At 42.5% G+C, this 25350-nt stretch overlaps 1 protein-coding gene across 1 annotated transcript in view; it reads left to right on the top strand.

Annotated features, from left to right (window-relative positions):
- Positions 1-21541, top strand: part of LOC120062841 (PI-PLC X domain-containing protein 3-like) — a 63644-nt gene extending 42103 nt beyond the window's left edge. Inside the window, exons 2-6 of the mRNA XM_039012913.1 lie at positions 2992-3248; positions 3353-3526; positions 3832-4007; positions 4138-4239; positions 21385-21541. Coding sequence (XP_038868841.1) covers positions 2992-3248; positions 3353-3526; positions 3832-4007; positions 4138-4239; positions 21385-21541 — 866 coding nt within the window. The remainder of the gene's footprint in view (positions 1-2991; positions 3249-3352; positions 3527-3831; positions 4008-4137; positions 4240-21384) is intronic.
- The last annotated feature ends 3809 nt before the right edge of the window (positions 21542-25350 follow it).

Genomic DNA, 25350 nt, shown 5'->3' with positions numbered 1-25350 from the left:
CTCACTTCTGTCATCATGAAATGCTTTTAGAGACTAGTTAAGGATCATATCAGCTCCACCTTACCTCTCAAACTAGACCCAATTCGCTTACCGCCCCAAAAGATCTACAGACGATGCAATCGCCGCCAAGCTGCACACTGCCCTGGCTCATCTGGACAAGTGTGCTGTTCATTGATTATAGCTCAGCATTCAACACCATAGTACCCTCCAAGCTCATCAAGTTCGAGGCCCTGGGTCTGAACCCCGCCCTGTGCAACTGTGTCCTGGACTTCCTGACGGGTCGCCCCCAGGTGGTGAAGGTAGGAAACAACACCTCTTTGCTGATACTCAACACTGGGGCCCCACAAGGGTGCTTTCTCAGGCCCCTCCTGTACTCCCTGTTCACCCATGACTGCGTGGCCAAGCACGCCTCCAACACAATCGTCAAGTTTGCAGACGACACTACAGTAGTAGGCTTGATTACCAACAACGATGAGACAGCCTACAGGGAGGAGGTGAATGCTCTGGGAGTGTGGTGCCAGGAAAATAACCTCTCACCCAACGTCAACAAAACTAAGATGATTGTGGACTTCAGGAAACAGCAGATGGAGCACCCCCCCATCCACATCGATGGAACTGCAGTGGAGAAGGTGGAAAGCTTCAATTTCTTCGGTGTACACATCACTGACAAACTGAAATGGTCCACCCATACAGACAGTGTGATGAAGAAGGCACAACAGCGCCTCTTCAACCTCAGGAGGCTAAAGAAATTTGGCTTAACACCAAAAACCCTCACAAACCTTTACAAATGCACATTTGAGAGCATCCTGTCGAGCTATATCACTGCCTGGTACGGCAACTGCACCACCCACAACCGCAAAGCTCTCCAGAGTGTGGTGCGGTCTGCCCAACGCATTACCGGGGACAAACTTCCCGCCAAGAAATAAGACAAATTTGAGCATGCATAACTATTCACCCGTCAGTCAATACTTTGTAGAGCCACCTATTTTAGCAATTACACCTGCTGGAAGTGGAACCTCCATCCCAGTCTTCACCTTCCAGCAGGACAATGACCCTAAGCATGCTGCTAAAGCAACACTCGAGTGGTTTAAGGGGAAACATTTACTTTTCTTGGAATGGCCTAGTCAAAGCCCAGACCTCATTCCAATTGAGAATCTGTGGTATGACTTAAGTTCTGCTGGTGTACAGCAATCTTTATCTAACTTGGAGCTGGAGCAGTTTTTCCTTGAAGAATGTACAAAAATCCCAGTGGCTAAATGTGCCAAGCTTATAGAGACATACCCCAAGAGACTTGCAGCTGTAATTGCTGAAATAGGTGGCTCTACAAAGTATTGACTTTGGGGGGGTGAATAGTTATGCATGCTCAAGTTTGTCTTATTTCTTGTTTGTTTCACAATAAAACATATTTTGCATCTTCAAAGTGGTAGGCATGTTGTGTACATCAAATGATACATACATGAAATGATTGGTCATACAAGGTATAGCTGACATTTCTTGATGGAGGTTTGAACAGTAATTTATATGTGTGTGTGTATATATATATATATATATATATAAGATGTGTAGCTACCATTTTGTTTTGCACACCTTTTCAACTACACGCATCATCAGTGAACTGACTCACTGCATAAAACACCTTTGATAAGCCCAAAGGAACGTTGCTAGATTATCTCTTAATTAAATGCTATTGGTATATTTGATAGAAACACTAGGGATCTTTCATGTCTCAAGGCATGGAGCTGGGCTGGCTCTATTGTACCCAATCATGTATCTACTGGAGAAACAGAGGAATATTGTCCGAACATTTCTATAACAGTTACTCCATTAAACCCATAAGGCAAAACACGGCCTCTATTCTACTCCAAGGTTTTGTGTAAGAGCAGACAATCCTGGGCAGAACATTGCTAAATGGGAACTTAGAAGGATGCTGACTGTGTGGTTGATGTACAGATAGTGCAGTCAAGCAAGTGTGTGTCTGTCTGTCTGTAGGATGACGGTCTCTCTCTGTGTTCAGTGCCTGTGGAGAGGTTGATTGTTGTAATCTCTCGTGACTTTTTAAGGGTCAACTGACTGATGTTTGAGCTACGGTGACCGTCTGTTGTGGTTGAGTTAACTTTGGGCTTTGTGACCGTGTGGTCAGCCCTGTGGTGCTGGTCAGCCCTGTAGTGCGGGTCAGCCCTGTAGTGCGGGTCAGCCCTGTAGTGCGGTTGAGTCTGCAGTCATCTCTGTTGAGGTTACTGAAGATCCCTCTCTGGGCTATGAGACTGTGTGGACAACTCCGTACTGCTGTTGGTTGACCCCTAGAGCTGTCTGCTCTGGTTACGGTCACTATCTCGACTGTGACGCTGAGGACATTGTACGGCTTGCCGTGTTGTTGTGACTGTTAAAGACGTGGTGTTTGTGATTGGTAGATTTGCTCTGGCATTTTCTCTGCTGTAAATTCAGCCACAGATGTCTCTGTCCTGTTTGGTTGAGTGATGCTTCTGCTCACACTTTCGGGTCATAAGTTGTGACGTGGCTCTCATTGCGCTGTTAGTTTTGTGGTTGCCTGTGAGGTTTTCTCTGTGCTTTTGGGTTAAGGTCACTTTCTGGTCTGTGTGTTTCTGTGGTTCTTGTGTGATTGCTGTGACTGGAGAAGGTTCACTCTTTGGGCCAAGTGTAGCCAGCCCTCCTCTTGGATAACTGTCTCTGTTGCCTAGGGCTGACTGTGTACTGTAGCCTGACCCTGTGGGGTCCACTGTGGGTTTCTCTATTCATCTATTTGTTTTTCAGGGTAAAAGGTCACACTGGGCTGGCTGTGAATGTATTGTTGAGAGGGGAGAAAAGTCTCGGGCTGACTCTATAGTTAGAGCAGTTACACTCAGAGAACCACTTCTCTGGTTAGATTACTTTTCTATTTAGACAGGAGAGCGAGGACATCACTCAGTCCTCTCAACCCACTGGGTTGTTCTGCTCACCTCCACTATAACCTGTAGCCTATATTCCCCCCAGGTTCACATGATTCGTTCAGTTTCTACATAGATGAGTCCTCTCCGGTTGGTCCTGAGCAGACTGATGCCGTCCAGAACTTTGTGTCCGTCTTCGGCACGGTGGCCAAGAAGCTGATGCGCAAATGGCTCGCCACTCAGACCATGAACTTCTCCAGCCAGCTGGAGGCCGGCGTCCGCTTCTTTGACCTGCGCATCTCCACCAAGCCCCGAGACCCAGACAACGAGCTCTTCTTCGCTCACGGTCTCTTCAGCGCCACGGTGAATAGAATGCATCCCTGTAACTTTATTTGACCAGACGTTCCTGAGTATGACTGGTCTGACACTCTCTCTGCTCTCCTTTGGGGTGTGTGTTGTCCTTCCAGGTGAGAGAAGGCCTGGAGCAGATCAGCTCCTTCCTGTCGGCCCATGCCAGAGAGGTGGTGTTCCTGGACTTTAACCACTTCTACGGGGTTCAGAACCTGCACCATGAGAAGCTGGTCTCAATGCTGAGGGATGTGTTCGGGGAGAAACTCTGCCCTGTCGTCTTCGCTCAGGAGGTAAAATGCTCTACTGTACAAACAAACACTTTCAATCTCTGTGCTCCCTCAAGAGCATATTGTCCAATATGCAGGTTGATGTTTATTGTCATGAGTCTTGTCCTGGAGGCACTGAGCGAAATCGCCTAAGATAAGCCAGCTGCAAAGTCAACATTTGCTGAAGCATTAGTGTTACCAGTGTGGTTGTTAGAGTTACTTTGTGGCTGTGCCGGCTATTGATCACTCTGCAGAGCGTATCTGCTCCCACTATGGCTCTGGAAGTTTCCTAAAGACAAAGGTTTCTCTCCTTCTCTCCCTTCCTCTAGGTGAGTCTCCAGTACCTGTGGGAGAATGAGTACCAGGTATTGGTGTTCTATCATAGTCCTATGGCCCTGGAGGTGCCCTTCCTGTGGCCGGGTCAGATGATGCCGGCTCCCTGGGCCAACACCACTGACCCTGACAAGCTGATCCAGTTCCTCCAGGCCTCTGTGGCTGACCGCAGGTCTGACTGTTCCTTTATCTTTCACCCTGTCTTTTCCTGGACAGGGTGGTGACTTAAACAGGGAAAAGCACTTATTGCGTCTTTAATTGTGGCTGTATAGTAAGGTTTGATGTGATTTGTGTGATTGCAGAAGGAAGGGAACATTCTTTGTCTCCCAAGTGGTCCTGACACCTAAGGCCAGCACTGTCATGAAAGGAGTCGCTAGCGGACTGAGGGAGACCATTACAGAAAGGTGAGTCTGTGTGTCCCTGTCTCTGTGTGTGTCCCTGTCCCTGTATCTGTGTGTGTCCCTGTCTCTGTGTGTGTGTCGTCTCTGTCTCTGTCCCTGTCTCTTTGTGTCTCTGTGTGTGTGTCTCTGTCTCTGTGTGTGTGTGTCTGTCTCTGTGTGTGTCCCTGTCTCTGTGTGTGTCTCTGTCTCTGTGTGTGGTGTGTGTGTGTCTCTGTCTCTGTCTCTGTCTCTGTCTCTGTCTCTCTGTGTGTGTGTGTGTCTCTGTCTCTGTGTGTGTGTGTCTCTGTCTCTGTGTGTGTGTGTGTCTCTGTCTCTGTCTCTGTGTGTGTGTGTCCCTGTCTCTGTGTGTGTGTCGTCTCTGTCTCTGTCTCTGTCCCTGTCTCTTTGTGTCTCTGTGTGTGTGTCTCTGTCTCTGTGTGTGTGTCTCTGTCTCTGTGTGTGTCCCTGTCTCTGTCTCTGTGTGTGTGTCTCTGTCTCTGTGTGTGTCCCTGTCCCTGTCTCTGTGTGTGTCTCTGTCTCTGTGTGTGGTGTGTGTGTGTCTCTGTCTCTGTCTCTGTCTCTGTCTCTCTGTGTGTGTGTGTCTCTGTCTCTGTGTGTGTGTGTCTCTGTCTCTGTGTGTGTGTGTCTCTGTCTCTGTGTGTGTGGGTGTGTGTGTGTCTGTCTCTGTGTGTCTCTGTCTCTGTGTGTGTGTCTCTGTCTCAGTCTCTGTCTCTGTGTGTGTCTGTCTCTGTGTGTCCCTGTATCTGTGTGTGTCCCTGTCCCTGTCTCTGTGTGTGTCCCTGTCCCTGTCTCTGTGTGTGTCCCTGTCCCTGTCTCTGTGTGTGTGTGTCGTCTCTGTCTCTGTCCCTGTCTCTTTGTGTCTCTGTGTGTGTGTCTCTGTCTCTGTGTGTGTCCCTGTCCCTGTCTCTGTGTGTGTCTCTGTCTCTGTGTGTGGTGTGTGTCTCTGTCTCTGTCTCTGTGTGTGTGTGTGTGTGTGTGTCTCTCTCTGTGTGTGTGTGTGTGTGTGTGTGTCTCTCTGTGTGTGTGTGTGTGTGTGTGTGTGTGTCTGTCTCTGTGTGTGTGTGTCTGTCTCTGTGTGTGTCTCTGTCTCTGTGTCTCTGTCTCTGTGTTTCTGTCTCTGTGTGTGTCTCTGTCTCTGTGTGTCTCTGTGTGTCTGTCTCTGTCTCTGTGTGTGTGTGTGTGTGTGTGTGTGTGTGTGTGTGTGTGTGTGTGTGTGTCTGTCTCTGTGTGTGTGTCTGTCTCTGTGTGTGTGTCTGTCTCTGTGTCTGTCTCTGTGTCTGTCTCTGTGTCTGTCTCTGTGTCTGTCTCTGTGTCTGTCTCTGTGTGTGTCTCTGTGTGTGTCTCTGTCTCTGTGTGTGTCTCTGTCTCTGTGTCTGTGTGTGTCTCTGTGTCTGTGTGTGTCTCTGTCTCTGTCTCTGTGTCTGTGTCTGTGTGTGTCTCTGTCTCTGTGTCTGTGTGTGTCTCTGTGTGTCTCTGTCTCTGTGTGTGTCTGTCTCTGTGTGTGTGTCTGTCTCTGTGTGTGTGTCTGTCTCTGTCTCTGTCTCTGTGTGTGTCTCTGTCTCTGTGTCTGTGTGTGTCTCTGTGTCTGTGTGTGTCTCTGTCTCTGTGTCTGTGTGTGTCTCTGTCTCTGTGTCTGTGTGTGTCTCTGTCTCTGTCCCTGTCTCTTTGTGTCTCTGTGTGTGTGTCTCTGTCTCTGTGTGTGTGTCTCTGTCTCTGTGTGTGTCCCTGTCTCTGTCTCTGTGTGTGTGTCTCTGTCTCTGTGTGTGTCCCTGTCCCTGTCTCTGTGTGTGTCTCTGTCTCTGTGTGTGGTGTGTGTGTGTCTCTGTCTCTGTCTCTGTCTCTCTGTGTGTGTGTGTCTCTGTGTGTGTGTGTCTCTGTCTCTGTGTGTGTGTGTCTCTGTCTCTGTGTGTGTGGGTGTGTGTGTGTCTGTCTCTGTGTGTCTCTGTCTCTGTGTGTGTGTCTCTGTCTCAGTCTCTGTCTCTGTGTGTGTCTGTCTCTGTGTGTCCCTGTATCTGTGTGTGTCCCTGTCCCTGTCTCTGTGTGTCCCTGTCCCTGTCTCTGTGTGTGTCCCTGTCCCTGTCTCTGTGTGTGTGTCGTCTCTGTCTCTGTCCCTGTCTCTTTGTGTCTCTGTGTGTGTGTCTCTGTCTCTGTGTGTGTGTCTCTGTCTCTGTGTGTGTCCCTGTCCCTGTCTCTGTGTGTGTCTCTGTCTCTGTGTGTGGTGTGTGTCTCTGTCTCTGTCTCTGTGTGTGTGTGTGTGTGTGTGTGTCTCTCTCTGTGTGTGTGTGTGTCTCTCTGTGTGTGTGTGTGTGTGTGTGTGTGTCTGTCTCTGTGTGTGTGTGTCTGTCTCTGTGTGTGTCTCTGTCTCTGTGTCTCTGTCTCTGTGTTTCTGTCTCTGTGTGTCTGTCTCTGTCTCTGTGTGTGTGTGTGTGTGTGTGTGTGTGTGTGTGTGTGTGTGTGTGTGTGTCTGTCTCTGTGTGTGTGTCTGTCTCTGTGTCTGTCTCTGTGTCTGTCTCTGTGTCTGTCTCTGTGTCTGTCTCTGTGTGTGTCTCTGTGTGTGTCTCTGTGTGTGTCTCTGTCTCTGTGTGTGTCTCTGTCTCTGTGTCTGTGTGTGTCTCTGTGTCTGTGTGTGTCTCTGTCTCTGTCTCTGTGTCTGTGTCTGTGTGTGTCTCTGTCTCTGTGTCTGTGTGTGTCTCTGTGTGTCTCTGTCTCTGTGTGTGTCTGTCTCTGTGTGTGTGTCTGTCTCTGTGTGTGTGTCTGTCTCTGTGTGTGTGTCTGTCTCTGTCTCTGTCTCTGTGTGTGTCTCTGTCTCTGTGTCTGTGTGTGTCTCTGTGTCTGTGTGTGTCTCTGTCTCTGTGTCTGTGTGTGTCTCTGTCTCTGTGTCTGTGTGTGTCTCTGTCTCTGTGTCTGTGTCTGTGTGTGTCTCTGTCTCTGTGTCTGTCTCTGTGTGTGTCTCTGTCTCTGTGTCTGTGTGTGTCTCTGTGTCTGTGTGTGTCTCTGTCTCTGTGTCTGTGTGTGTCTCTGTCTCTGTGTCTGTGTGTGTCTCTGTCTCTGTGTGTCTCTGTCTCTGTGTCTCTCTCGCTGTGTGTCTCTGTCTCTGTGTCTCTCTCTGTGTGTCTCTCTCTGTCTCTCTGTGCGTCTCTCTGTGTGTGTGCGTCTCTCTGTGTGTGTGCGTCTCTCCGTGTCTCTGTCTAGCTCGGTTTCTCTCTCTATCTCTCTCAATTCAATGAAAGGGCGTTATTGTTATGGGAAACATATGTTTACATTGCCAAGCAAATGGAATAGACAATAAACAAAAGGGAAATAAACAAGTGAAACATTAGGGAACATAACACAAAGTTTTTAAACGAGTATAGACATTTCAAATGTTATGTTATTGGGTATATACAGTGTTGTAACAATGTGCAAGTAGTTGAAGTATGAAAGGGAAAATAAACAGATATATATGTTCTATTTACAATGTCTTTACTCCACCGGTTGCCCTTTTCTCATGGCAACGGGCCATAAATCTTGCTGCTGTGATTGCACACTGCGGTATACTTCTAACCCCCCCCCCCCCCCCTTAAAAGAGTTAGATGCACTATTGTAAAGTGGTTGTTCCACTGGATATCATAAGGTGAATGCACCAATTTGTAAGTCGCTCTGGATAAGAGCGTCTGCTAAATGACTTAAATGTAAATGTAAATATATGATGACAGGCTCAATTCGGTCTTATGTAGCAAAATTTGAAATGTTAAAAAAAATAGTTTTACATTGGATAAAAGTAGAGAGCTAGAGAATGGTATATAATGTACTACAGTTGAGGAACAATGGGAAAGTAATTCTGCTTTGAAAGATGATAAACTTGTAGCCTCACTTTTGAGGAGTTGGCTCTTGAATGTTTTGGTGTCTACTGGAGAGCTCTTTGTCAACACCCATTCAGCATCGTTCACACCCTCTTAAGCTTTAGCCCCACCCATCTCTTTAAGGATTCCCATGTGAGTGTATGTACTGAACAGCCAAAGATGTCAAGACTAAAGGCTGGCTTACACTACGGGTGTGTTCGTAAATTTAATCTGGAGTGCCAGTGTGCTCTGGGATTTCCTAAACAGATTGTCCGTCTGTAAATTCAGAGTGCACACTGGACGCTCTGGCCGCGGTGTAGGGTTGAACCGAACGTTCTGACCGGACAACAGCAGTCAAGCACCCAAGCTAACTGGCTAACATTGGCTAGCTTGCTCACTCTGACCATTTACTTCTGCTATCAAAGCTGGTTAGGCTCTTTTTTATGTTATCCACAGCCTGGGTGACTGCAACTGTGCCACTGGAAACAATTTAATTACACTTTTTTACCAACATTTACTGACACCCGCCATATTCAACGGGTTTTGAGCGTTCATAAATTTGTCAGTTATTCTGCGCTCTGGCACAGTCAGACGAGAGCGCTCTGAAATCAGAGTAGATAGCCAGAGCTACGTCTAATGACAGTTGTCGCAGTGACATCATAAACATTCTATTGAATTAGTTACTTGCATAGTGGAGTCTTTTGTTTAGATATCTCGCTAGCTGACAATTAACCATGATCCCAACTCATAACGTTACTACTACTGAATCAGCAGGTAGCTAACCAACCAGGTTCAATGTTAGCTAGCTAACAATAGGTTATAATTAGCAATGCAAATGGCTCTGAGATAAGAATAATATTACTACACAGATCATACATGTAACTGTAGCTAGCGAACAGGACACTAACTTGAAATGAAAATTACTTTCTGACAAAATTAGAAACTTATAGTATCTGAAAATCTAGCTAGTTATACTCTTACCCGTATACATGGATGAACGCTTCTCCCTCTCTGTCACAGATGCCATGGTTGCCCTTAGTTTGAAGATGTAATCCGGAGAGAGGTGATTTATACAACAGCCTTCTGTGTGTTCCCTTTTCAACTCCGTCTGCATTTTTGCAATCAAACGCCATAATTTTCTCCTTAGCTATCATACTCTAATTCCACTGATTTCAAAACTCGGTCCTCCAGAAAGTGGAGAGAAACACTTATGCAGTACTACGTGACATCTTTAAAAAAAGCAGCGTTAGAAAGGATTACTTACACATACTGACCAGCTAATATTGTAGACAGATGCGTGCTACATGGCAGACCAATCCCAACTCATCTCTCGGCATGTCCAGCCCACTCTTTATCTCAGCCAATCATGGCTAGCGGGAAGGTTGCTGACTTTCTCCGTGGCTAAACCAACTAGGCTCGTAATTGAACCATTTTATTTGTATTTACAGATGGCATACGAGTTTGTCATTAAAGCCCATGATAGTTGGCATGTTCCAGAATGCATCTCTGCCAAAATAAAAACACATTTTGATGAAAAAAAGTTTGTTCAAATGGCTCTCCTGTGAAGTAGTGACGCGTGACATACACCTAGTTTCCTGAAACGAGTCACGTATGTGTCTATTGTGATACATTTGGCAGGAGGATAGGAAGTGTAGCTCAGTTTACATCTCATTTTGTGGGCAGTGGGCACATATCCTGTCTTCTCTCAAGAGCCAGGTCTGCCTATGGTGGCCTCTCTCAATAGCAGTCTGTACATAGTCAAGGATTTTTGTAATTTGTGGTCAGTCACAGTGGTCAGGTATTCTGCCACTGTGTACTCTCTGTTTAGGGCCAGATAGCATTCCAACTTGCAATGTTGTTGGGGTTGATTCTTTCCAGTATGTCAAATAGTTATTTTCACTTTCTCATAATTTGGTTTTGTCCAAATGTGTTTCCTTCAGAGCTCCAGAACCAGCTGGCTCTGGAGACTCTTCTCTAGGTTAATCTCTCTGTAGGTGAGGGCTTTGTGGTGGAATGTGTGGGCATCACTTCCTTTTAGGTGGTTGTAGAATTGAACAACTATTTTCAGGATGTTGATAACTAGTAGGTATAATCCTAATTCTGCTCTGCATGCATTGTTTGGGGTTTTGCGTTGTACACAGTATATTTTTGCAGAATTCTGCATGCAGTCTCAATTTTGGGGCTCCCAAGTGGCGCAGCGGTCTAAGGCACTTCATCTCAGTGCTAGAGGCGTCACTACAGACCCTGGTTTGATCCTGTATCGCCACCGGCTTTGATTGGGAGTCCCATAGGGCGGCGCACAGCGTCGTCGCCCAGCGTCGTCTGGGTTAGGGTTTGGCCAGGGTAGGCCGTCATTATGAATAAGAATTTATTCTTATTACTGACTTGCCTGGTAAACGTTGAAGAAAATATATGTTTGTCCCATTTTGTGAATTATTGGTTGGTGAGTGGACCCCAGACCACACAACCATAGAGGGCAATGGGTTCACGTCTGACCGAATCTGTGCAGAAGATCTAGGTGCTGCTGTTGACCTTCCTTGGTTGGGGACAGAAGCACCAGATAATCTGCAAACAGTAGACAGTCCAGTAGGGTGAGGCCGGGTGCTGCAGACTGTTCTAGTGCCCTCACCAATTTAAAAATAAAAATGTACAAATACAAAACATGTTTCAGTATCATACAATACGCTAAAAAACAAGATGTAGATTCATCAATAATGGCTGTAGATGCCGAAAAGGCTTTCGACCATCTTGAATGGCCTCTTCATTTCAAAACTTTCCAGCTGAAATACATTTAATACAAATATAATAAAAAATATCCTAAAGCAAAAATATAAATAATACATTATCTGATGGAATTGCTTTAGAAAAGGGCACTAGACAGGGATTCTACCCTTTTGTTTGCAATGGCATTTGAACCACTTGCAGAAAGAATTCGACTGGACCCAAATGTAACGGATATCAGTATTGGTAAACTTTTAATATAAACTAAACTTATTTGCTGATGGTCTCCTGATATACCTGACCAATATTAAAAACTCAATGCCTCCGTTCCTAAAAATATTTTAGGAATACTCTAAAACCTTATATATATAATTAACACAGTTAGGATCACCGCTTTATTTTAAGAATGTGAAATGTCAGGATAATAGTAGAGTAGCCATTTTGCCACAAATTTGGAAGTATGCTTGGGTTCATTGTCCATTTGGAAGACCCATTTGCGACCAAGCTTTAACTTCCTGACTGATGTATTGATGTTGCTTCAATATATCCACAAAGTTTTCCTTCCTCGTGATGCCATCTATTTTGTGAAGTGCACCAGTCCCTCCTGCAGCAAAGCACCCCCACAACATGATGCTGCCACGTGCTTCATGGTTGGGATGGTGTTCTTCAGCTTGCAAGCTTCCCCCTTTTTCCTCCAAACATAACGATGGTCAGTATGGCCAAACAATTCTGTTTTGATTTCATCAGACCAGAGGACATTTCTCCAAAAAGTACAATATTTGTCCCCATGTGCAGTTGCAAACCGTAGTATGGCTTTTTTATGGAGGTTTTGGAGCAGTGGCTTCTTCCTTGCTGAGCGGCCTTTCAGGTTATGTCGATATAGGATTAGTTTTACTGTGGATATAGATACTTTTGTACCGTTTCCTCCAGCATCTTCACAAGGTCCTTTGCTGTTGTTCTGGGATTGATTTGCACTTTAGGCACCAAAGTACGTTCAACTCTAGGAGACAGAACGTGTCTCCTTCCTGAGCGGTATGACGGCTGCATGGTCCAATGGTGTTTATACTTGGGTACTATTGGTTGTACAGATGAACGTGGTACCTTCAGGCATTTGGAAATTGCTCCCAAGGATGAACTTTCTGAAGTCTTGGCTGATTTCTTTTGATTTTCCCATGATGTCAAGCAAAGAGGCATTGAGTTTGAAGGTTGGCCTTGAAATACATCCACAGGTACACCTCCAATTGACTCAAATGATGTCAATTAGCCTATCAGAAGCTTCTAAAGCCATGACATAATTTTCTGGAATTTTCGAAGCTGTTTAAAGGCACAGTCAACTTCTGACCCACTGGAATTGTGATACAGTGAAATAATCTCTGTAAACAATTTTTGGAAAAATTACGTGTCATGAACAAAGTAGATGTCCCAACTGAGTTGCCAAAACTATAGTTTGTTAACAAGAAATTTGTGGAGTGGCTGAAAAACGAGTTTTAATGACTCCAACCTAACATACTGACCAGACAGGACACGTTGCGTGCGCGAGCGTTGCAAAATAAATTTAGAAATCCATGTTATTCAATTATTGCACCCACACTGCTCGCGCGCGCCAACGAGCGTCTGCGATGCCAAGGGCTAAAATAGAACTCCTTTCTATTTCTGACGCAGATCGCGCTGAAAGACCTGCCTCTCCCATCTCCTCATTGGTTTATAGAAGCAGGTACCCACGTGCCGTCTCCTCATTGGTTATACCCACGTGGGTGTTTGAAAGACTAAATGTTTTGCCGGTTGTTGTGGTAAAAGTGTAGATGCCAATCACCATATAATTTCAAAGATGAATAAGCCTGGAAGGAGGAGAGATTACTAGAAATGATTTGGTTGGCCGTTTTATGTGTGGATTAATTGTCGGAGTAGGAGACCTTGGGCATTTCAGGTAAAATAACAACTCAATGTTTAAAATTAGCTAGCAACAGCAAGCTAGCTAAATAGGACAAATTAGCTAGCAAGTGCAAGCTAACTAGCTAAATTGCCATATATCTTTAATGCTTTTCGACCTGTCCCCAAATTAATGTCATTGGTTCAGAGTTTGTTTTGATATTTTAACCTGCGTGTCGTGATCGCGTTTGGTGTAGGGGGAGAAAATAAATGTATGCACGATGGCCCACGCGCGCAGCCGGTTTGGGTTCCGTGTTAGTGTATGTAAACTTCCGACTTCAACTGTATAATGATAACTTTATCCAGTTACTCAACAATATGAAAGCAGATCTACAGTGGCTTGTGAAAGTATTCACCCCCTTGGCATTTTTCCTGTTTTGTTGCCTTACAACCTGGAATTAAAATTAATTTTGGGGGGGTTTGTATCATTTGATTTACACAACATGCCTAACACTTTGAAGATGCAATTTTTTTTTCTTGTGAAACAAACAAGAAATAAGACAAAAAAACAGAACTTGAGGGTGCATAACTATTTACCCCTCAAAAAGTCAATACTTTGTAGAGCAGAAGTTACAGCTACAAGTCTCTTGGGGTATGTCTTTATAAGCTTGGTACATCTAGCCACTGGAATTTTTGTCCATTCTTCAAGGCAAACTGCTTCAGCTCCTTCAAGTTGGATGGGTGTAGGCCATTGCAAGACATTTAAATGTTTCCTCTTAAACCACTTGAGTGTTGCTTTAGCAGTTTGCTTAGGGTTATTGTCCTGCTGGAAGGTGAACCTCCATCCCAGTCTCAAATCTCTGGATGACTGAAACAGGTTTCCCTCAAGAATTTCCCTGTATTTAGCGCCACCCTTCAATTCTGACCAGTCTCCCAGTCCCTGCCGATGAAAAATATCCCCACAGCTTGATGGTGCCACCACAATGCTTCACTGTGGGGATAGGGTTCTCAGGGTGATGAGGTGTTGGGTTTGTGCCAGACATGGCATTTTCCTTGATGACCAAAAAGCTACATTTTAGTCTCATCTGACCAGAGTACCTTCTTCCATATGTTTGGGGAGTCTCCCACATGCCTTTGTGAAAACCAAACGTGTTTGCCAATTTTTTTCTTTAAGCAATGTCTTTTTTCTGGCCACTCTTCTGCAAAGCCCAGCTGTGTGGAGTGTACAGCTTATAGTGGTCCTATGGAGAGATACTCCAATCTCAGCTGTGGCGCTTTGCAGCTCCTTCAGGGTTCTCTTTGTTGCCTCTGATTAATGCCCTCCTTGCCTGGTCCGTGAGTTTTGGTGGGTGGCCCTCTTTTGGCAGGTTTGTTGTGGTGCCATATTCTTTCCATTTTTTAAATAATGGATTTAATGGTGCTCCGTGGGATGTTCAAAGTTTCTGATATTTTCTTATAACCCAACCCTGATCTGTTCTTCTCCACAACTTTGTCCCTGACCTGTTTGGAGAGTTCCTTGGTCTTCATGGTGTCACTTGCTTGGTGGTGCCCCTTGCTTAGTGGTGTTGCAGACTCTGGGGCCTTTAAGTACAGGGGTGTGTGTGTATATACATATATATATATATTTCACTTTACCAATTTGGACTATTTTGTGTATGTCCATTATTTGAAATCCAAATAAAAATCCATTTAAATTACAAGTTGTAATGCCACAAAATAAGAAACTCCAAGGGGGATGAAATACTTTTGCAAGGCAATGTATTTAAATGGAACGATGTTCCCACAATCTTGCCATATTTCAGCCAACGGGTTCGTAGCTTCAAACCTTGCAGCTGCTGAATGTTTTTTTTTCTCCTGCTTTGTTTGTTCTTTTCCATATTATGTCTACAGTCGTGGCCAAATGTTTTGAGAATGACACACATATTTATTTTCACAGTCTGCTGCCTCAGTTTGTATGATGGCAATTTGCATATACTCCAGAATGTTATGAAAAGTGATCAGATGAATTGCAATTAATTGCAAAGTCCCTCTTTGCCATGCAAATGAACTGAATCCCCAAAAAACATTTCCACTGCATTTCAGCCCTGACACAAAAGGACCAGCTGACATCATGTCAGTGATTCTCTCGTTAACACAGGTGTGAGTGTTGATGAGGACAAGGCTGGAGATCACACTGTCATGCTGATTGAGTTCGAATAACAGACTGGAAGCTTCAAAAGGAGGGTGGTGCTTGGAATCATTGTTCATCCTCTGTCAACTATGGTTACCTGCAAGGAAACACATGCCGTCATCATTGCTTTGCACAAAAAAAGGTTTCACAGGCAATGATATTGCTGCCAGTAAGATTGCACCTAAATCAACCATTTATCGGATCATCAAGAACTTCAAGGATAGCGGTTCAATTGTTGTGAAGAAGGCTTCAGGGCACCCAAGAAAGTCCAGCAAGCGCCAGGACCGTCTCCTAAAGTTGATTCAGCTGCGGGATCGGGGCAGCCACCAGTACAGAGCTTGCTCAGGAATGGCAGCAGGCAGGTGTGAGTGCATCTGCACGCACAGTGAGGCGAAGACTTTTGGAGGATGGCCTCCAAAAGAAGGGCAGCAAAGAAGCCACTTCTCTCCAGGAAAAACATCAGGGACAGACTGATATTCTGCAAAAGGTACAGGGATTGGACTGCTGAGGACTGGGGAAAAGTCATTTTCTCTGAATCCCCTTTCCAATTGTTTGGGGCGTCCGGAAAAAAGCTTGTCCGGAGAAGACAAGGTGAGCGCTACCATCAGTCCTGTGTCATGCCAACAGTAAAGCATCCTGAGACCATTCATGTGTGGGGTTGCTTCTCAGCCAAGGGAGTGGGCTCTCTCACAATTTTGCCTAAGAACACAGCCATGAATAAAGAATGGTACCAACACATCCTCCGAGAGCAACTTCTCCCAACCATCCAGGAACAGTTTGAAGAACAATGCCCTTTCCAGCATGATGGAGCACCTTGCCATAAGGCAAAAGTGATAACTAAGTGGCTTGGGGAACAAAACATCGATATTTTGGGTCCATGGCCAGGAAACTCCCCAGACCTTAATCCCATTGAGAACTTGTGGTCAATCCTCAAGAAGCGTGTGGACAAACAAAAACCCACAAATTCTGACAAACTCCAAGCATTGATTATGCAATAATGGGCTGCCATCAGTCAGGATGTGGCCCAGAAAATAATTGACAGCATGCCAGGGCAGATTGCAGAGGTCTTGAAAAAGAAGGGTCAACACTGCAAATATTGACTCTTTGCATCAACTTCATGTAATTGTCAATAAAAGCCTTTGACACTTATGAAATGCTTGTAATTATACTTCAGTATTCCATAGTAACATCTGACAAAAATATCTAAAGACACTGAGGCAGCAGACTTTGTGAAAATTAACATTTGTGTCATTCTCAAAACTTTTGGCCACGACTGTATCTCTGAGAAACTACCCAGGAAAGGGCTGACAATGGCTCATATTAATATAGCCTTAGAAATAAGGTTCAAGAAATCATTAACTTGCTAACATCAGAACATTAATATACCACGTGTTCGGAAAGCCACTGTAGATCTGCTTTCATATTGTTGACAGTGTATGTGATGTAAACAGAGGTCTGCTCAAGAAGAAGCTTCTCACTGTAACCAGCGCCTATAATCTGGTTCAGGGTTTTAATCAACTTGCCAGGGTGTTTACAAACACTATAGGAAAAATATCATCCACGTGTTGATCACATTTTTACTAATACAGCTAGTGCAAAGTTCTACTGTATCTGTGCCCATTGGATGTGGCTATATCTAGGAGAGCCAAAGTCCCAAAAAGCTGGGCCTAAAATAATGTGTCTGATGTCCATGATGTAAAAAAATATTTGTTGGTCTGATGTGATAAATAAGGAGCATCCAGAATTAGCATTTGATGAATTTATTAAGTTGCTACCAAATTATTTATTAAAATTAACCGGTTAAGAAACTGACTGTTAGAACTGTTAAAGTTCCAAGAGATGGGGCAAAAGGAGTGGCTAATAAGTCTGGCTGCACATCTGAGTGGCCGACTAACTGCATGTTGAGAAATTATGTGATTAAACTCAACAAAAATAACTGTATTATGAAGCCAATATCGGTGATATAAAGATTGATGGAAAAACACTTTGGAGTACTTTAAATGAAATTTTTGGGCATAAAGACATTCAACTCATCACCAAACCATTTGATGTTGCCAATTATTTTAATTATTACTTCATTGGCAAATTGGGCGAACAGTGAGCCATTGCATTCATGCATGAAAAAACAAATAATGAAAGAAAGCATTGTATGTTTTTATTTTGTAAAGTTGTATGTGTATGATAATACCATTTTGAAGCCTGGAGTCTATACTTGTATCCAATGTGATTTTTTTTTTTTTTTTTGATGTTGGAACATAAGACTGAAAAGAGACGGGTCATATATATATATATATATATATATATATATATATATATATATATATATATATATATATATATATATATATACACATACATACATACATATACACACAGCTAATGAAGTCACTTAAACACTTAACAAGGAGTTGCAGTCAGTTTTGGAATGGGTGGCCAGTAATAAACTGGTCCTGAACATCTCTAAAACTAAGAACATTGTATTTGGTACAAATCATTCCCTAAACTCTAGACATAGGATGAATCTGGTAATGAGTGGTGTGACTGATGACGTTGAGACTAAATTACTTAGGTTGTAAACTGTCATGGTCAAAACATATAGATTCAAAAGTTGAAAAGATGTGGAGGGTTTTTTCATAATATTCTCTGCTTTTTTTTTGACACCACTCCACAAAGCAAGTCCTGCAGGCTATAGTTTAGTCTTATCTTGATTATTGTCCAGTCATGTGGTTAAGTGTTGCAAAGAAAGACCTAGTTAGCTGCAGCTGGCCCAGGACAAAGCGGCACGCCTTGCTCTTCATTGTAATCGTTCATAGATACTATGCATGCCAGTCTCTCTTGGCTAACAGTTGAGGAGAGACTGACTGCATCACTACTGCTTTTTATAAGAAAGATTGAGATGAAATGTCCAAATGGTTTGCATAGTCAACTTACACACAGCTCTGACACACACTTACCCCACCAGACATGCCACCAGGGGTCTTTTCACAGTCCTTTTCACAAACCAGAACAAATTAAAGTGAGCATACAGTATAATATAGAGCCATTTATGCATGGAACTCCCTTTCATCTCATAATGCTACATGAACCGTAAACCCGGTTTAAAAAAACAAAACAGCACGGCACAACGCTTCTCCACTATTTGACCTAGATATTGTATGTATTGATATGTGGGCGTTGTGCTGTTTTTAAATCGATGTAATTCTGTCCTTGAGCTGTTGTCTTTTTAATGTTATATATTATGTTTTGTATGGACCTCAGGCGGAGGTGCTGCTGTTTTCACAGCTAATGGGGATCATAATAAAATATCAAATACCATACATCTTACAGATAAAGTTAACCTCTTCCAAATATTTATTCTCGGTAATACCAATTACCCCACTGAAGACATTCTTTTAAAAAGTATACTTGGTCATAACATGCTTTTATATGGGCAAATAAACCAGAATAAAAACATCTTCCTAAGTCAGAGGGTGCTTTTAACTTTCACTTGCCACCCAAGGCTTTTACTTGAGACATTGTTAAATGCACTTAAGAGGAACAATGGGTACATATGAAGATGCACATGCTCACCTCCCAGAATCTTTTCACGTGTCTGTTTTCAAAGGATCAAGTTAAGAACATTAACAACTTCCTAGTTAAGAACACTATATCAATATGGAAGAAAATTAAATGGATTCTACAAGAACCAATATGAGTCCCATAAAACACAACCCTATGTAACAATCCTTGGATAGCTTTTCAGAATGCACTGATACATTGGATCACATGGGAAAACTAAAGGCATACATTTATTTTAATAACAGAGTTAAAAGGCAATTTTGGACTGTCCAATGTAGATATTTTCAAATACAGCACAATGACAGAGTCCGGTCTTAAGTATAAAACTAACAATGACTCCATAAGACATGCCTTCAGGGAATGCTATAAAGCCCAAAAGTTCTGGGTGGAGTTAGAAAGTTGGCTGTCTGTAATATTACGATGTAAATTTACTTTTAATCTGTCTGCATATTTCAAGACGTTATCTGAGGGGGCTATGAGATACCCGATGGGTTGGGCGATACTCTCCTTGTTAATTCTCTTGAAAAAAACGTATACTTAACTGGAAATCAAACAATCCTCCATCATTAAGACAATGGAAAAATCGTACGCTTCATTATCTAAATATGGAAAGCGCATGGGTGACTGCCACATCTGCTAATTGCACCATTTCTCTCAGAGAAAGGGTGAGAACAGGTGGGTCTGGGCATCGTGATGTTATTCTAATCCCCCCCCCCCCCCCCCACCAATAGGGGTAGTGTGCTCATATAGCAGTGTGCCATGCCAGGGGAATGTCTGTGTGGAAAATGTTATTGATTAATCTTCCCAGTATTTTAGCTGTCTGCAAATAGTGTCTCTGGATTGTCCCTGAGGAGCTTCTGTTTGTACTATTTTTGTGCAGTGTTCTATGATAGGCTCTGCACTGGGAGGTAAGGAAGCCATGGGGCAGAGGGCCTTAGAGGCCTCTCCATTTGAGTGGGGGAGGTTATGGTTCTCTGTTTCCATTGTTGGGTTCAAGGACTTTCACACCGCTCAGTGCAAATTGGAGTTGCAGCTGGGACATCTGTCCTAGCAAGCTTGGAAGAGCTGTAGCCTTAACTTGTCAGTGGTGTAAAGTACTTAAGTAAAAATACTTTAAAGTACTACTTAAGTAGTTTTTGGGGTTATCTGTACTTTACAATATACATTTTTGACAAATGTAACTTTTACTTCACTACATTCCTAAAGAAAATTCTGTAATTTTTACTCTGACACCCAAAAGTACTCGTTACATTTTGAATGGCTAGCAGGACAGGAAAATGGTCAAATTGTAATAAACACAAGGGGAGACAAAGAGCTGGTTTCAAGCGCAGGGCACAGCAGGTGTTTATTGCAAAGGACCACAGGAGGAGGCAGGTAGCTGGGTCCAGGGGCAGGCAGAAGGTCATACACAGGGGGTCCAAAAGGGCAACAGTACAGGCAGGGAAAAGGCTAGTAACATAGTCTTGGAGATCAGGCAATAGGTAGACAACAGGATATCCGATAGGCTAAAGTATAGGCAGGGAATAGGCAAAAGGTGTCGTTAGTTTTTGCCTGCCTCACTATCATACACGGGAGGAGACAATCACGGGGAAAAGGTCAGATCTGAAAGACCTGTCACACAAAACAAACAATACCTCACAGTGACGGGGTGCTTAGAACTGAACTAAATATTGTGTGATAATGACATACAGGTGTGTGAAAAGATGATTAGAATTCAGGTGATTGGGATCTGGAGAGTGAGCTGCGTTTGGGGGATCTAGGTGTTTGAGGGTGTGAGTTGGAAGCAGACAAATTCATTGACTTATCAAGAGAACATCCCTAGTCATCCCTATTGCCTCTGATCTGGTGGACACACTAAACACACATGCATCATTTATAAATTATGTCTGAGTGTTGGAGTGTGCCCCTGGCTATCCGCAAATAAAAATAAAATGTGGCCGTCTGATTTGCTTTAATATAGGGAATTTTAAATTATTTATACTTTTACCTTTACTTTCAATACTTAAGTATATTTTAGCAAGTACATTTACTTTTGGTACTTAAGTATATTTAAAACCAAATACTTTTAGACTTTTACTCAAGTGGTATTTTACTGGGTGACTTTCACTTAAGTCATTTTCTTTAAGGCATCTTTACTTTTCCTCAAGTATGATTATTGCGTACTTTTTCCACCACTGCTAATCATTGTCTTTAAAGTAAAATATCTAGATGTTATTGTAATGCAGTTTAGTTATTGGCTCTAAACATTGTTTCAGATTGAACGTTACTCACTCAGTTCCAGGTTGGATGGTATGTTTAGGTTTCTGCTGTGCTTCTTCTGCTGGTTGTTGGTTTTCCAGGTTTGTTAGTTCTTGGTTGTAAGAATCATAATAGTAGTAGTGGAAATGGAAATGGGATTACCATCAACAACTACAACAATATTAATGAGAATAATAATAATACATTAAATCAGTAGTAGTAGGCCAGTCTCAACATGACTGAGAAGCCACATGGCAAGTTATGAAGGCAAATATTATTGACATTACATTGCACTTTTCAATGGCCGTCCCTCAGGTTGTGGCAGGAGGAAACATATCTGGCTGCCAAAACTGCACATTTTGGCTTTTCACCCAATATGTTTTCTCTAACGTAACAAAATGTGGAAAAACTCAAGGGGTCTGAATTCTTTCCGAATGCACTGTAACTTGAAATCCAAATGGCATACCCATACTCCAATATTTCACAATAACAAAGATCTGGAGGGCAGCCTTTTGCATCCCTCCCCAATGGTCCAAATGTAGATAATGTATGGACAATGCACCTGTAATGCCCCCCCCCCCCAACAAAAAACTGTGACTCTGACATTAGACACATCAAAACCACTCAAAACAAAACAGCCACCTCTGAACCCACCTGAGGAAAGTCTCTCTCTCTCTCTCCTTACCCCCATCCTTTTCAGTGGCTAAGTATAACACTTAGAATTCACAAAAGATAGTGATGCAGGTGTGTGATTCATGTTTTCCCCTGCAGGGCTCTTCCACGTATGATGCTGTGGATCCGTGCCCAGAGGCCGGGGGAGAGTGGCATCAACATCATCACAGCTGACTTCGTAGAGCTGGGAGACTTCGTCAGTGCTGTCATCACTCTTAACTACCATATGGAAGACGAGGAAGAAAACGCCACCTGAGACTGACCGACGGGGTGGTTTAGAGTTCAATCCTCAGCCATGTGAGGCTACGCTCGCTCTCTCGCCCTTTCTCTTTGGTGTTCATTTTTAGGAAGAGAGGCGGTCCTCTGACTTTTCTAGGGCTACGATAGTTGACAGAGAGGGAGGAAGGAGGGAGCGAGTGAGCGGGGAGGGAGGGAGAGATGTGGGAGGTGGAGGAGAAGGTCTTGAAGGTCAAAACTTGGATATTCTGACTATTTTGTCTCAGAATCGTTCCCGTCATCACAGTACATATATTGTTGCCTTCTCCCTGCACATTAGTTAATCTTCTTGTAAATGATTGACCTTTTCTTCTGTTTTGAAAGATGTGTAGACTGTGAGCTCATCTCATCCTTGTGTTCATTTATATAGAATTGATTATATTAGAATAGATTAACTATCTGTTGCTCTACTTCTATTCAGGTGTTTGCCTGCTTTTTTTGCGTTCCATCTAGTAGAAAGATGTTTCCCATGCTTTGCACCTATTGGGACAAACTGTAAATGCTCATCGAGGAAGGCAAATCATATTTGAAGTGGCACTTGCAGCATAGTGAAGAATGATAGAATAAAACCTGTATCACTTTGTTTTTGCTTAAATTTCTATTACACATTATGCAAGCAAGAACATAATTGCATATGTATCAAACGCTTTCCCTCATTTCTCCAAAAAACAACTATTAAGATTATTGTTGCATCTTTTACAGAGAATGTATTCTTTGAGGAAACATTTATGTAAACTATTATGATTAATGTGAACTAAAAAAAGAAGGAAATGTTACCTTTTTTTGTATGTGTGTGTCTTGTGCGTAAACGGATCATTTCCAACTTTTTTTTCAGTTCTGTTTTTATTTGAGAAAGACAGACAGACAGACTGAGGGAGAGATTGTTTAAGTGTGTGGGTTTTATGTGTATTGTTCAAAGAGTTGTGAACATTTTCATAATATTTCTATGCGCCAATGACTTCATTATGATTTAATCTTAAATTATATTTTATATCATGTGAAAAGCTTGTATATAGTGTAAGTGCAATGGATTTATCACCATTTAATTGTAAATGAAAATGAATGCCAAGAATTGTCCACAAGAAATGCTTCGACAGAAATATCTCAGTTTTAACAAATATATGGCCAAAACATGTTTTGTCGATCTGACAGTAAGACTATATTTTTTTGTAACTAATTAACTGTGCATGAGTCAAAAGATATTTGTAAATATATTGCTTGTCTCTCGGTGGATTCATTGATTTTGGATGACCTGACTATAACTACTTGAGTTGTTTGCACTGCAACAGTTAAACACAACCAGACTTAGGACATTCAATAACTAAAACAATTTTACCTATTTTTTTTGGACTAAGTATATGTTTCACTTCGACTCTGAGAGACTATTATATACCCATGTAATACACTTGAAATACACAGTATAAAAATCAGTTTACTTTATAAGTCATCCAGTGTTGACATAATTCTACTTCATCCATATTGCAGTCATTGCCTTTCTGTTCTTTTATTTGTGATAAGTCTATCGCTGTAAAATTGTTGTAAAGACCAAACCTTGTGTGTTACAATGAGACAGATTGTTTTAAGTGGGTGATGCCCAATCAAATAAAGCTATATGTCTATATGACTCTCTATGGCAGTGTTACTCACTATTTTTTGTAAGGTGACCAATTTGGTTGGAGACAATCATTGAGGGCCCCACAGATCTTTAATTTGTTGTACTTTTTCTTCCAATATTAGCAATTAAGAACACATTCAGAGCAATAGAGCACATGCAATCGATTTGATGTACAGCACATCACAAATGTATACATGCACACGTCAAAAAGGCTACATCACATGTATAAGACCCATATTAAGGGTTACCTCAGTAGTTGGATGAATGAAAATGTCCCTTCTGCTCCTTGACTGAATTCATTCTAAATGTAGAGTCTGTTGTTGCTATCCTTGTGAGGCAATCCAAGTGTGCATTGGGCAGTCTGTTTCTCTGTTTTTGTTTCACAATGCTCATTGTTGAAAATGTTGCTTCACATAAGTGCTGACAAAAAATGGTCACCTTTTGCACACACTGCTTCAGACTTGGATACTCTGTGTCTGACACAAGGCTCCAGAAATGAGTAACACATGATCTTAGTTCACCTTGCAAGGTGTGATTTGCCAGCAGCTCTGCATTACGGTCAGTAGAGGGCTGTGATGACTGGGGTCAGAGATGACACTGGCACATGAAAGGGGTTCTCAATGAAGTTGAAAAACTCCTTGTACTCCATGATATCCTTGAACCTTGACTCAAACTTCAACTTCAACTCTTCCAACACATGCACAAATGCATCATATCTAAAATGTTGCAGTATGTCTGGGTTGGATGTGGTGACTGCTCTGAGTTTTGGGAAATGAACAAACTGTTTGTCAGGTATGAACAGTGTGGTGATTTTATTTTGAAATGCTGTGACCACACGCAGAATTTTTCCCAGAGATTTAGCTTTCCCCTGGAGCTGGAGATTCACAGTGTTCAGGTGGCAGGTGATGTCAGTTAATAACAAAGCCAGCTTTAATATCTATTGTGGATCATCCAGCTCTGGCTCCTCTCTCCCCTTGCTTGCAACAAATTGACAGATTTGAGGGAGGAGAGAGAGAAATCTTTCCAAAACTTAGCCACGAGACAGCCATCTCATCTCATTATGAAATATCAAGTGTGGATCATCCAGCTCTGGCTCCTCTCTCCCCTTGCTTGCAACAAATTGACAGATTTGAGGGAGGAGAGAGAGAAATCTTTCCAAAACTTAGCCACGAGACAGCCATCTCATCTCATTATGAAATATCAAGTCGCCGTATTCTGTCTGGTATTCCTCCAGCAACTCGCGGAATTGCCGGTGATTCAGTGACCTCACAATAATAATGTTCACCATGCGCACGACTTCCTGCATCACATTCTGTAAGTCACAGTCTTTGAGTTTAGCCACAAGTGCTTCTTTTTTTTTTTTTTTTTTTTTTTTTTTTTTTTTGGGGTGGATCAGCTTAATATTGCGGAAAGAATGTTGCTTCCAATGTAATTGTCTGCATCATTTCCAATCCCCCATATTTTTTTGGGTAAATATATATATCCATACACGCATGCATACATATATACATATATACATACACATACCTATATAGACATACATACTTTTTTAAAGAATATACCTTTATTATTATTCCCCGCAACCCTACCACCGCTCCCCCAATTGGAGTAAACTAATAAACACTTCTGCTTTTACCTTCAATTTATACATCTTATACCTATTTTACAGACACAGACTACTTTATAATAGTTCTCTCTTGTTTGTTCTTAGTCCTTCCTCTATTTCTGTTGTCCATCCAATTTTATTTCCACTTGTAACTGTGCTATTTCACAAAAGCTCCGCACCTATACACATTTCACAGATCCCGTATGCCCTACATTGTTTATCTTGTTATTAGTCCCACCCTTCAGTTCCACTCAACCCTTCCCATCTATCTTCCAACATCATCCATTTCGGATTTTTATTTGCCATATATTTTTCAACTGTGCTGTGATGCTTCACAAAAGATTTGAACCTTCCTATTCTCATAGCTTCTACAGATTGTAAATTAAATATAAACATTTTTGCTAAAATAATTATTATATTATTGATTGATTGACTATGGCTTTTCAAATCCCCCAGTATTGCTATCTGTAGCGTTAGTTCTAGGCAAATGTTGCAATTCTTCAGCCATTCCTGGACCTGTGACCAAAAACGAGCTACATATGGACAATACCAAAATAAATGATCTAAT

This window comes from Salvelinus namaycush, chromosome 18 (genome assembly GCF_016432855.1).
Source record: "Salvelinus namaycush isolate Seneca chromosome 18, SaNama_1.0, whole genome shotgun sequence".
Lineage (NCBI taxonomy): Eukaryota > Metazoa > Chordata > Actinopteri > Salmoniformes > Salmonidae > Salvelinus > Salvelinus namaycush.
The sequence above is the reverse complement of the archived record's forward strand: the minus strand, read 5'-3'. Positions and strand labels throughout refer to the sequence as shown.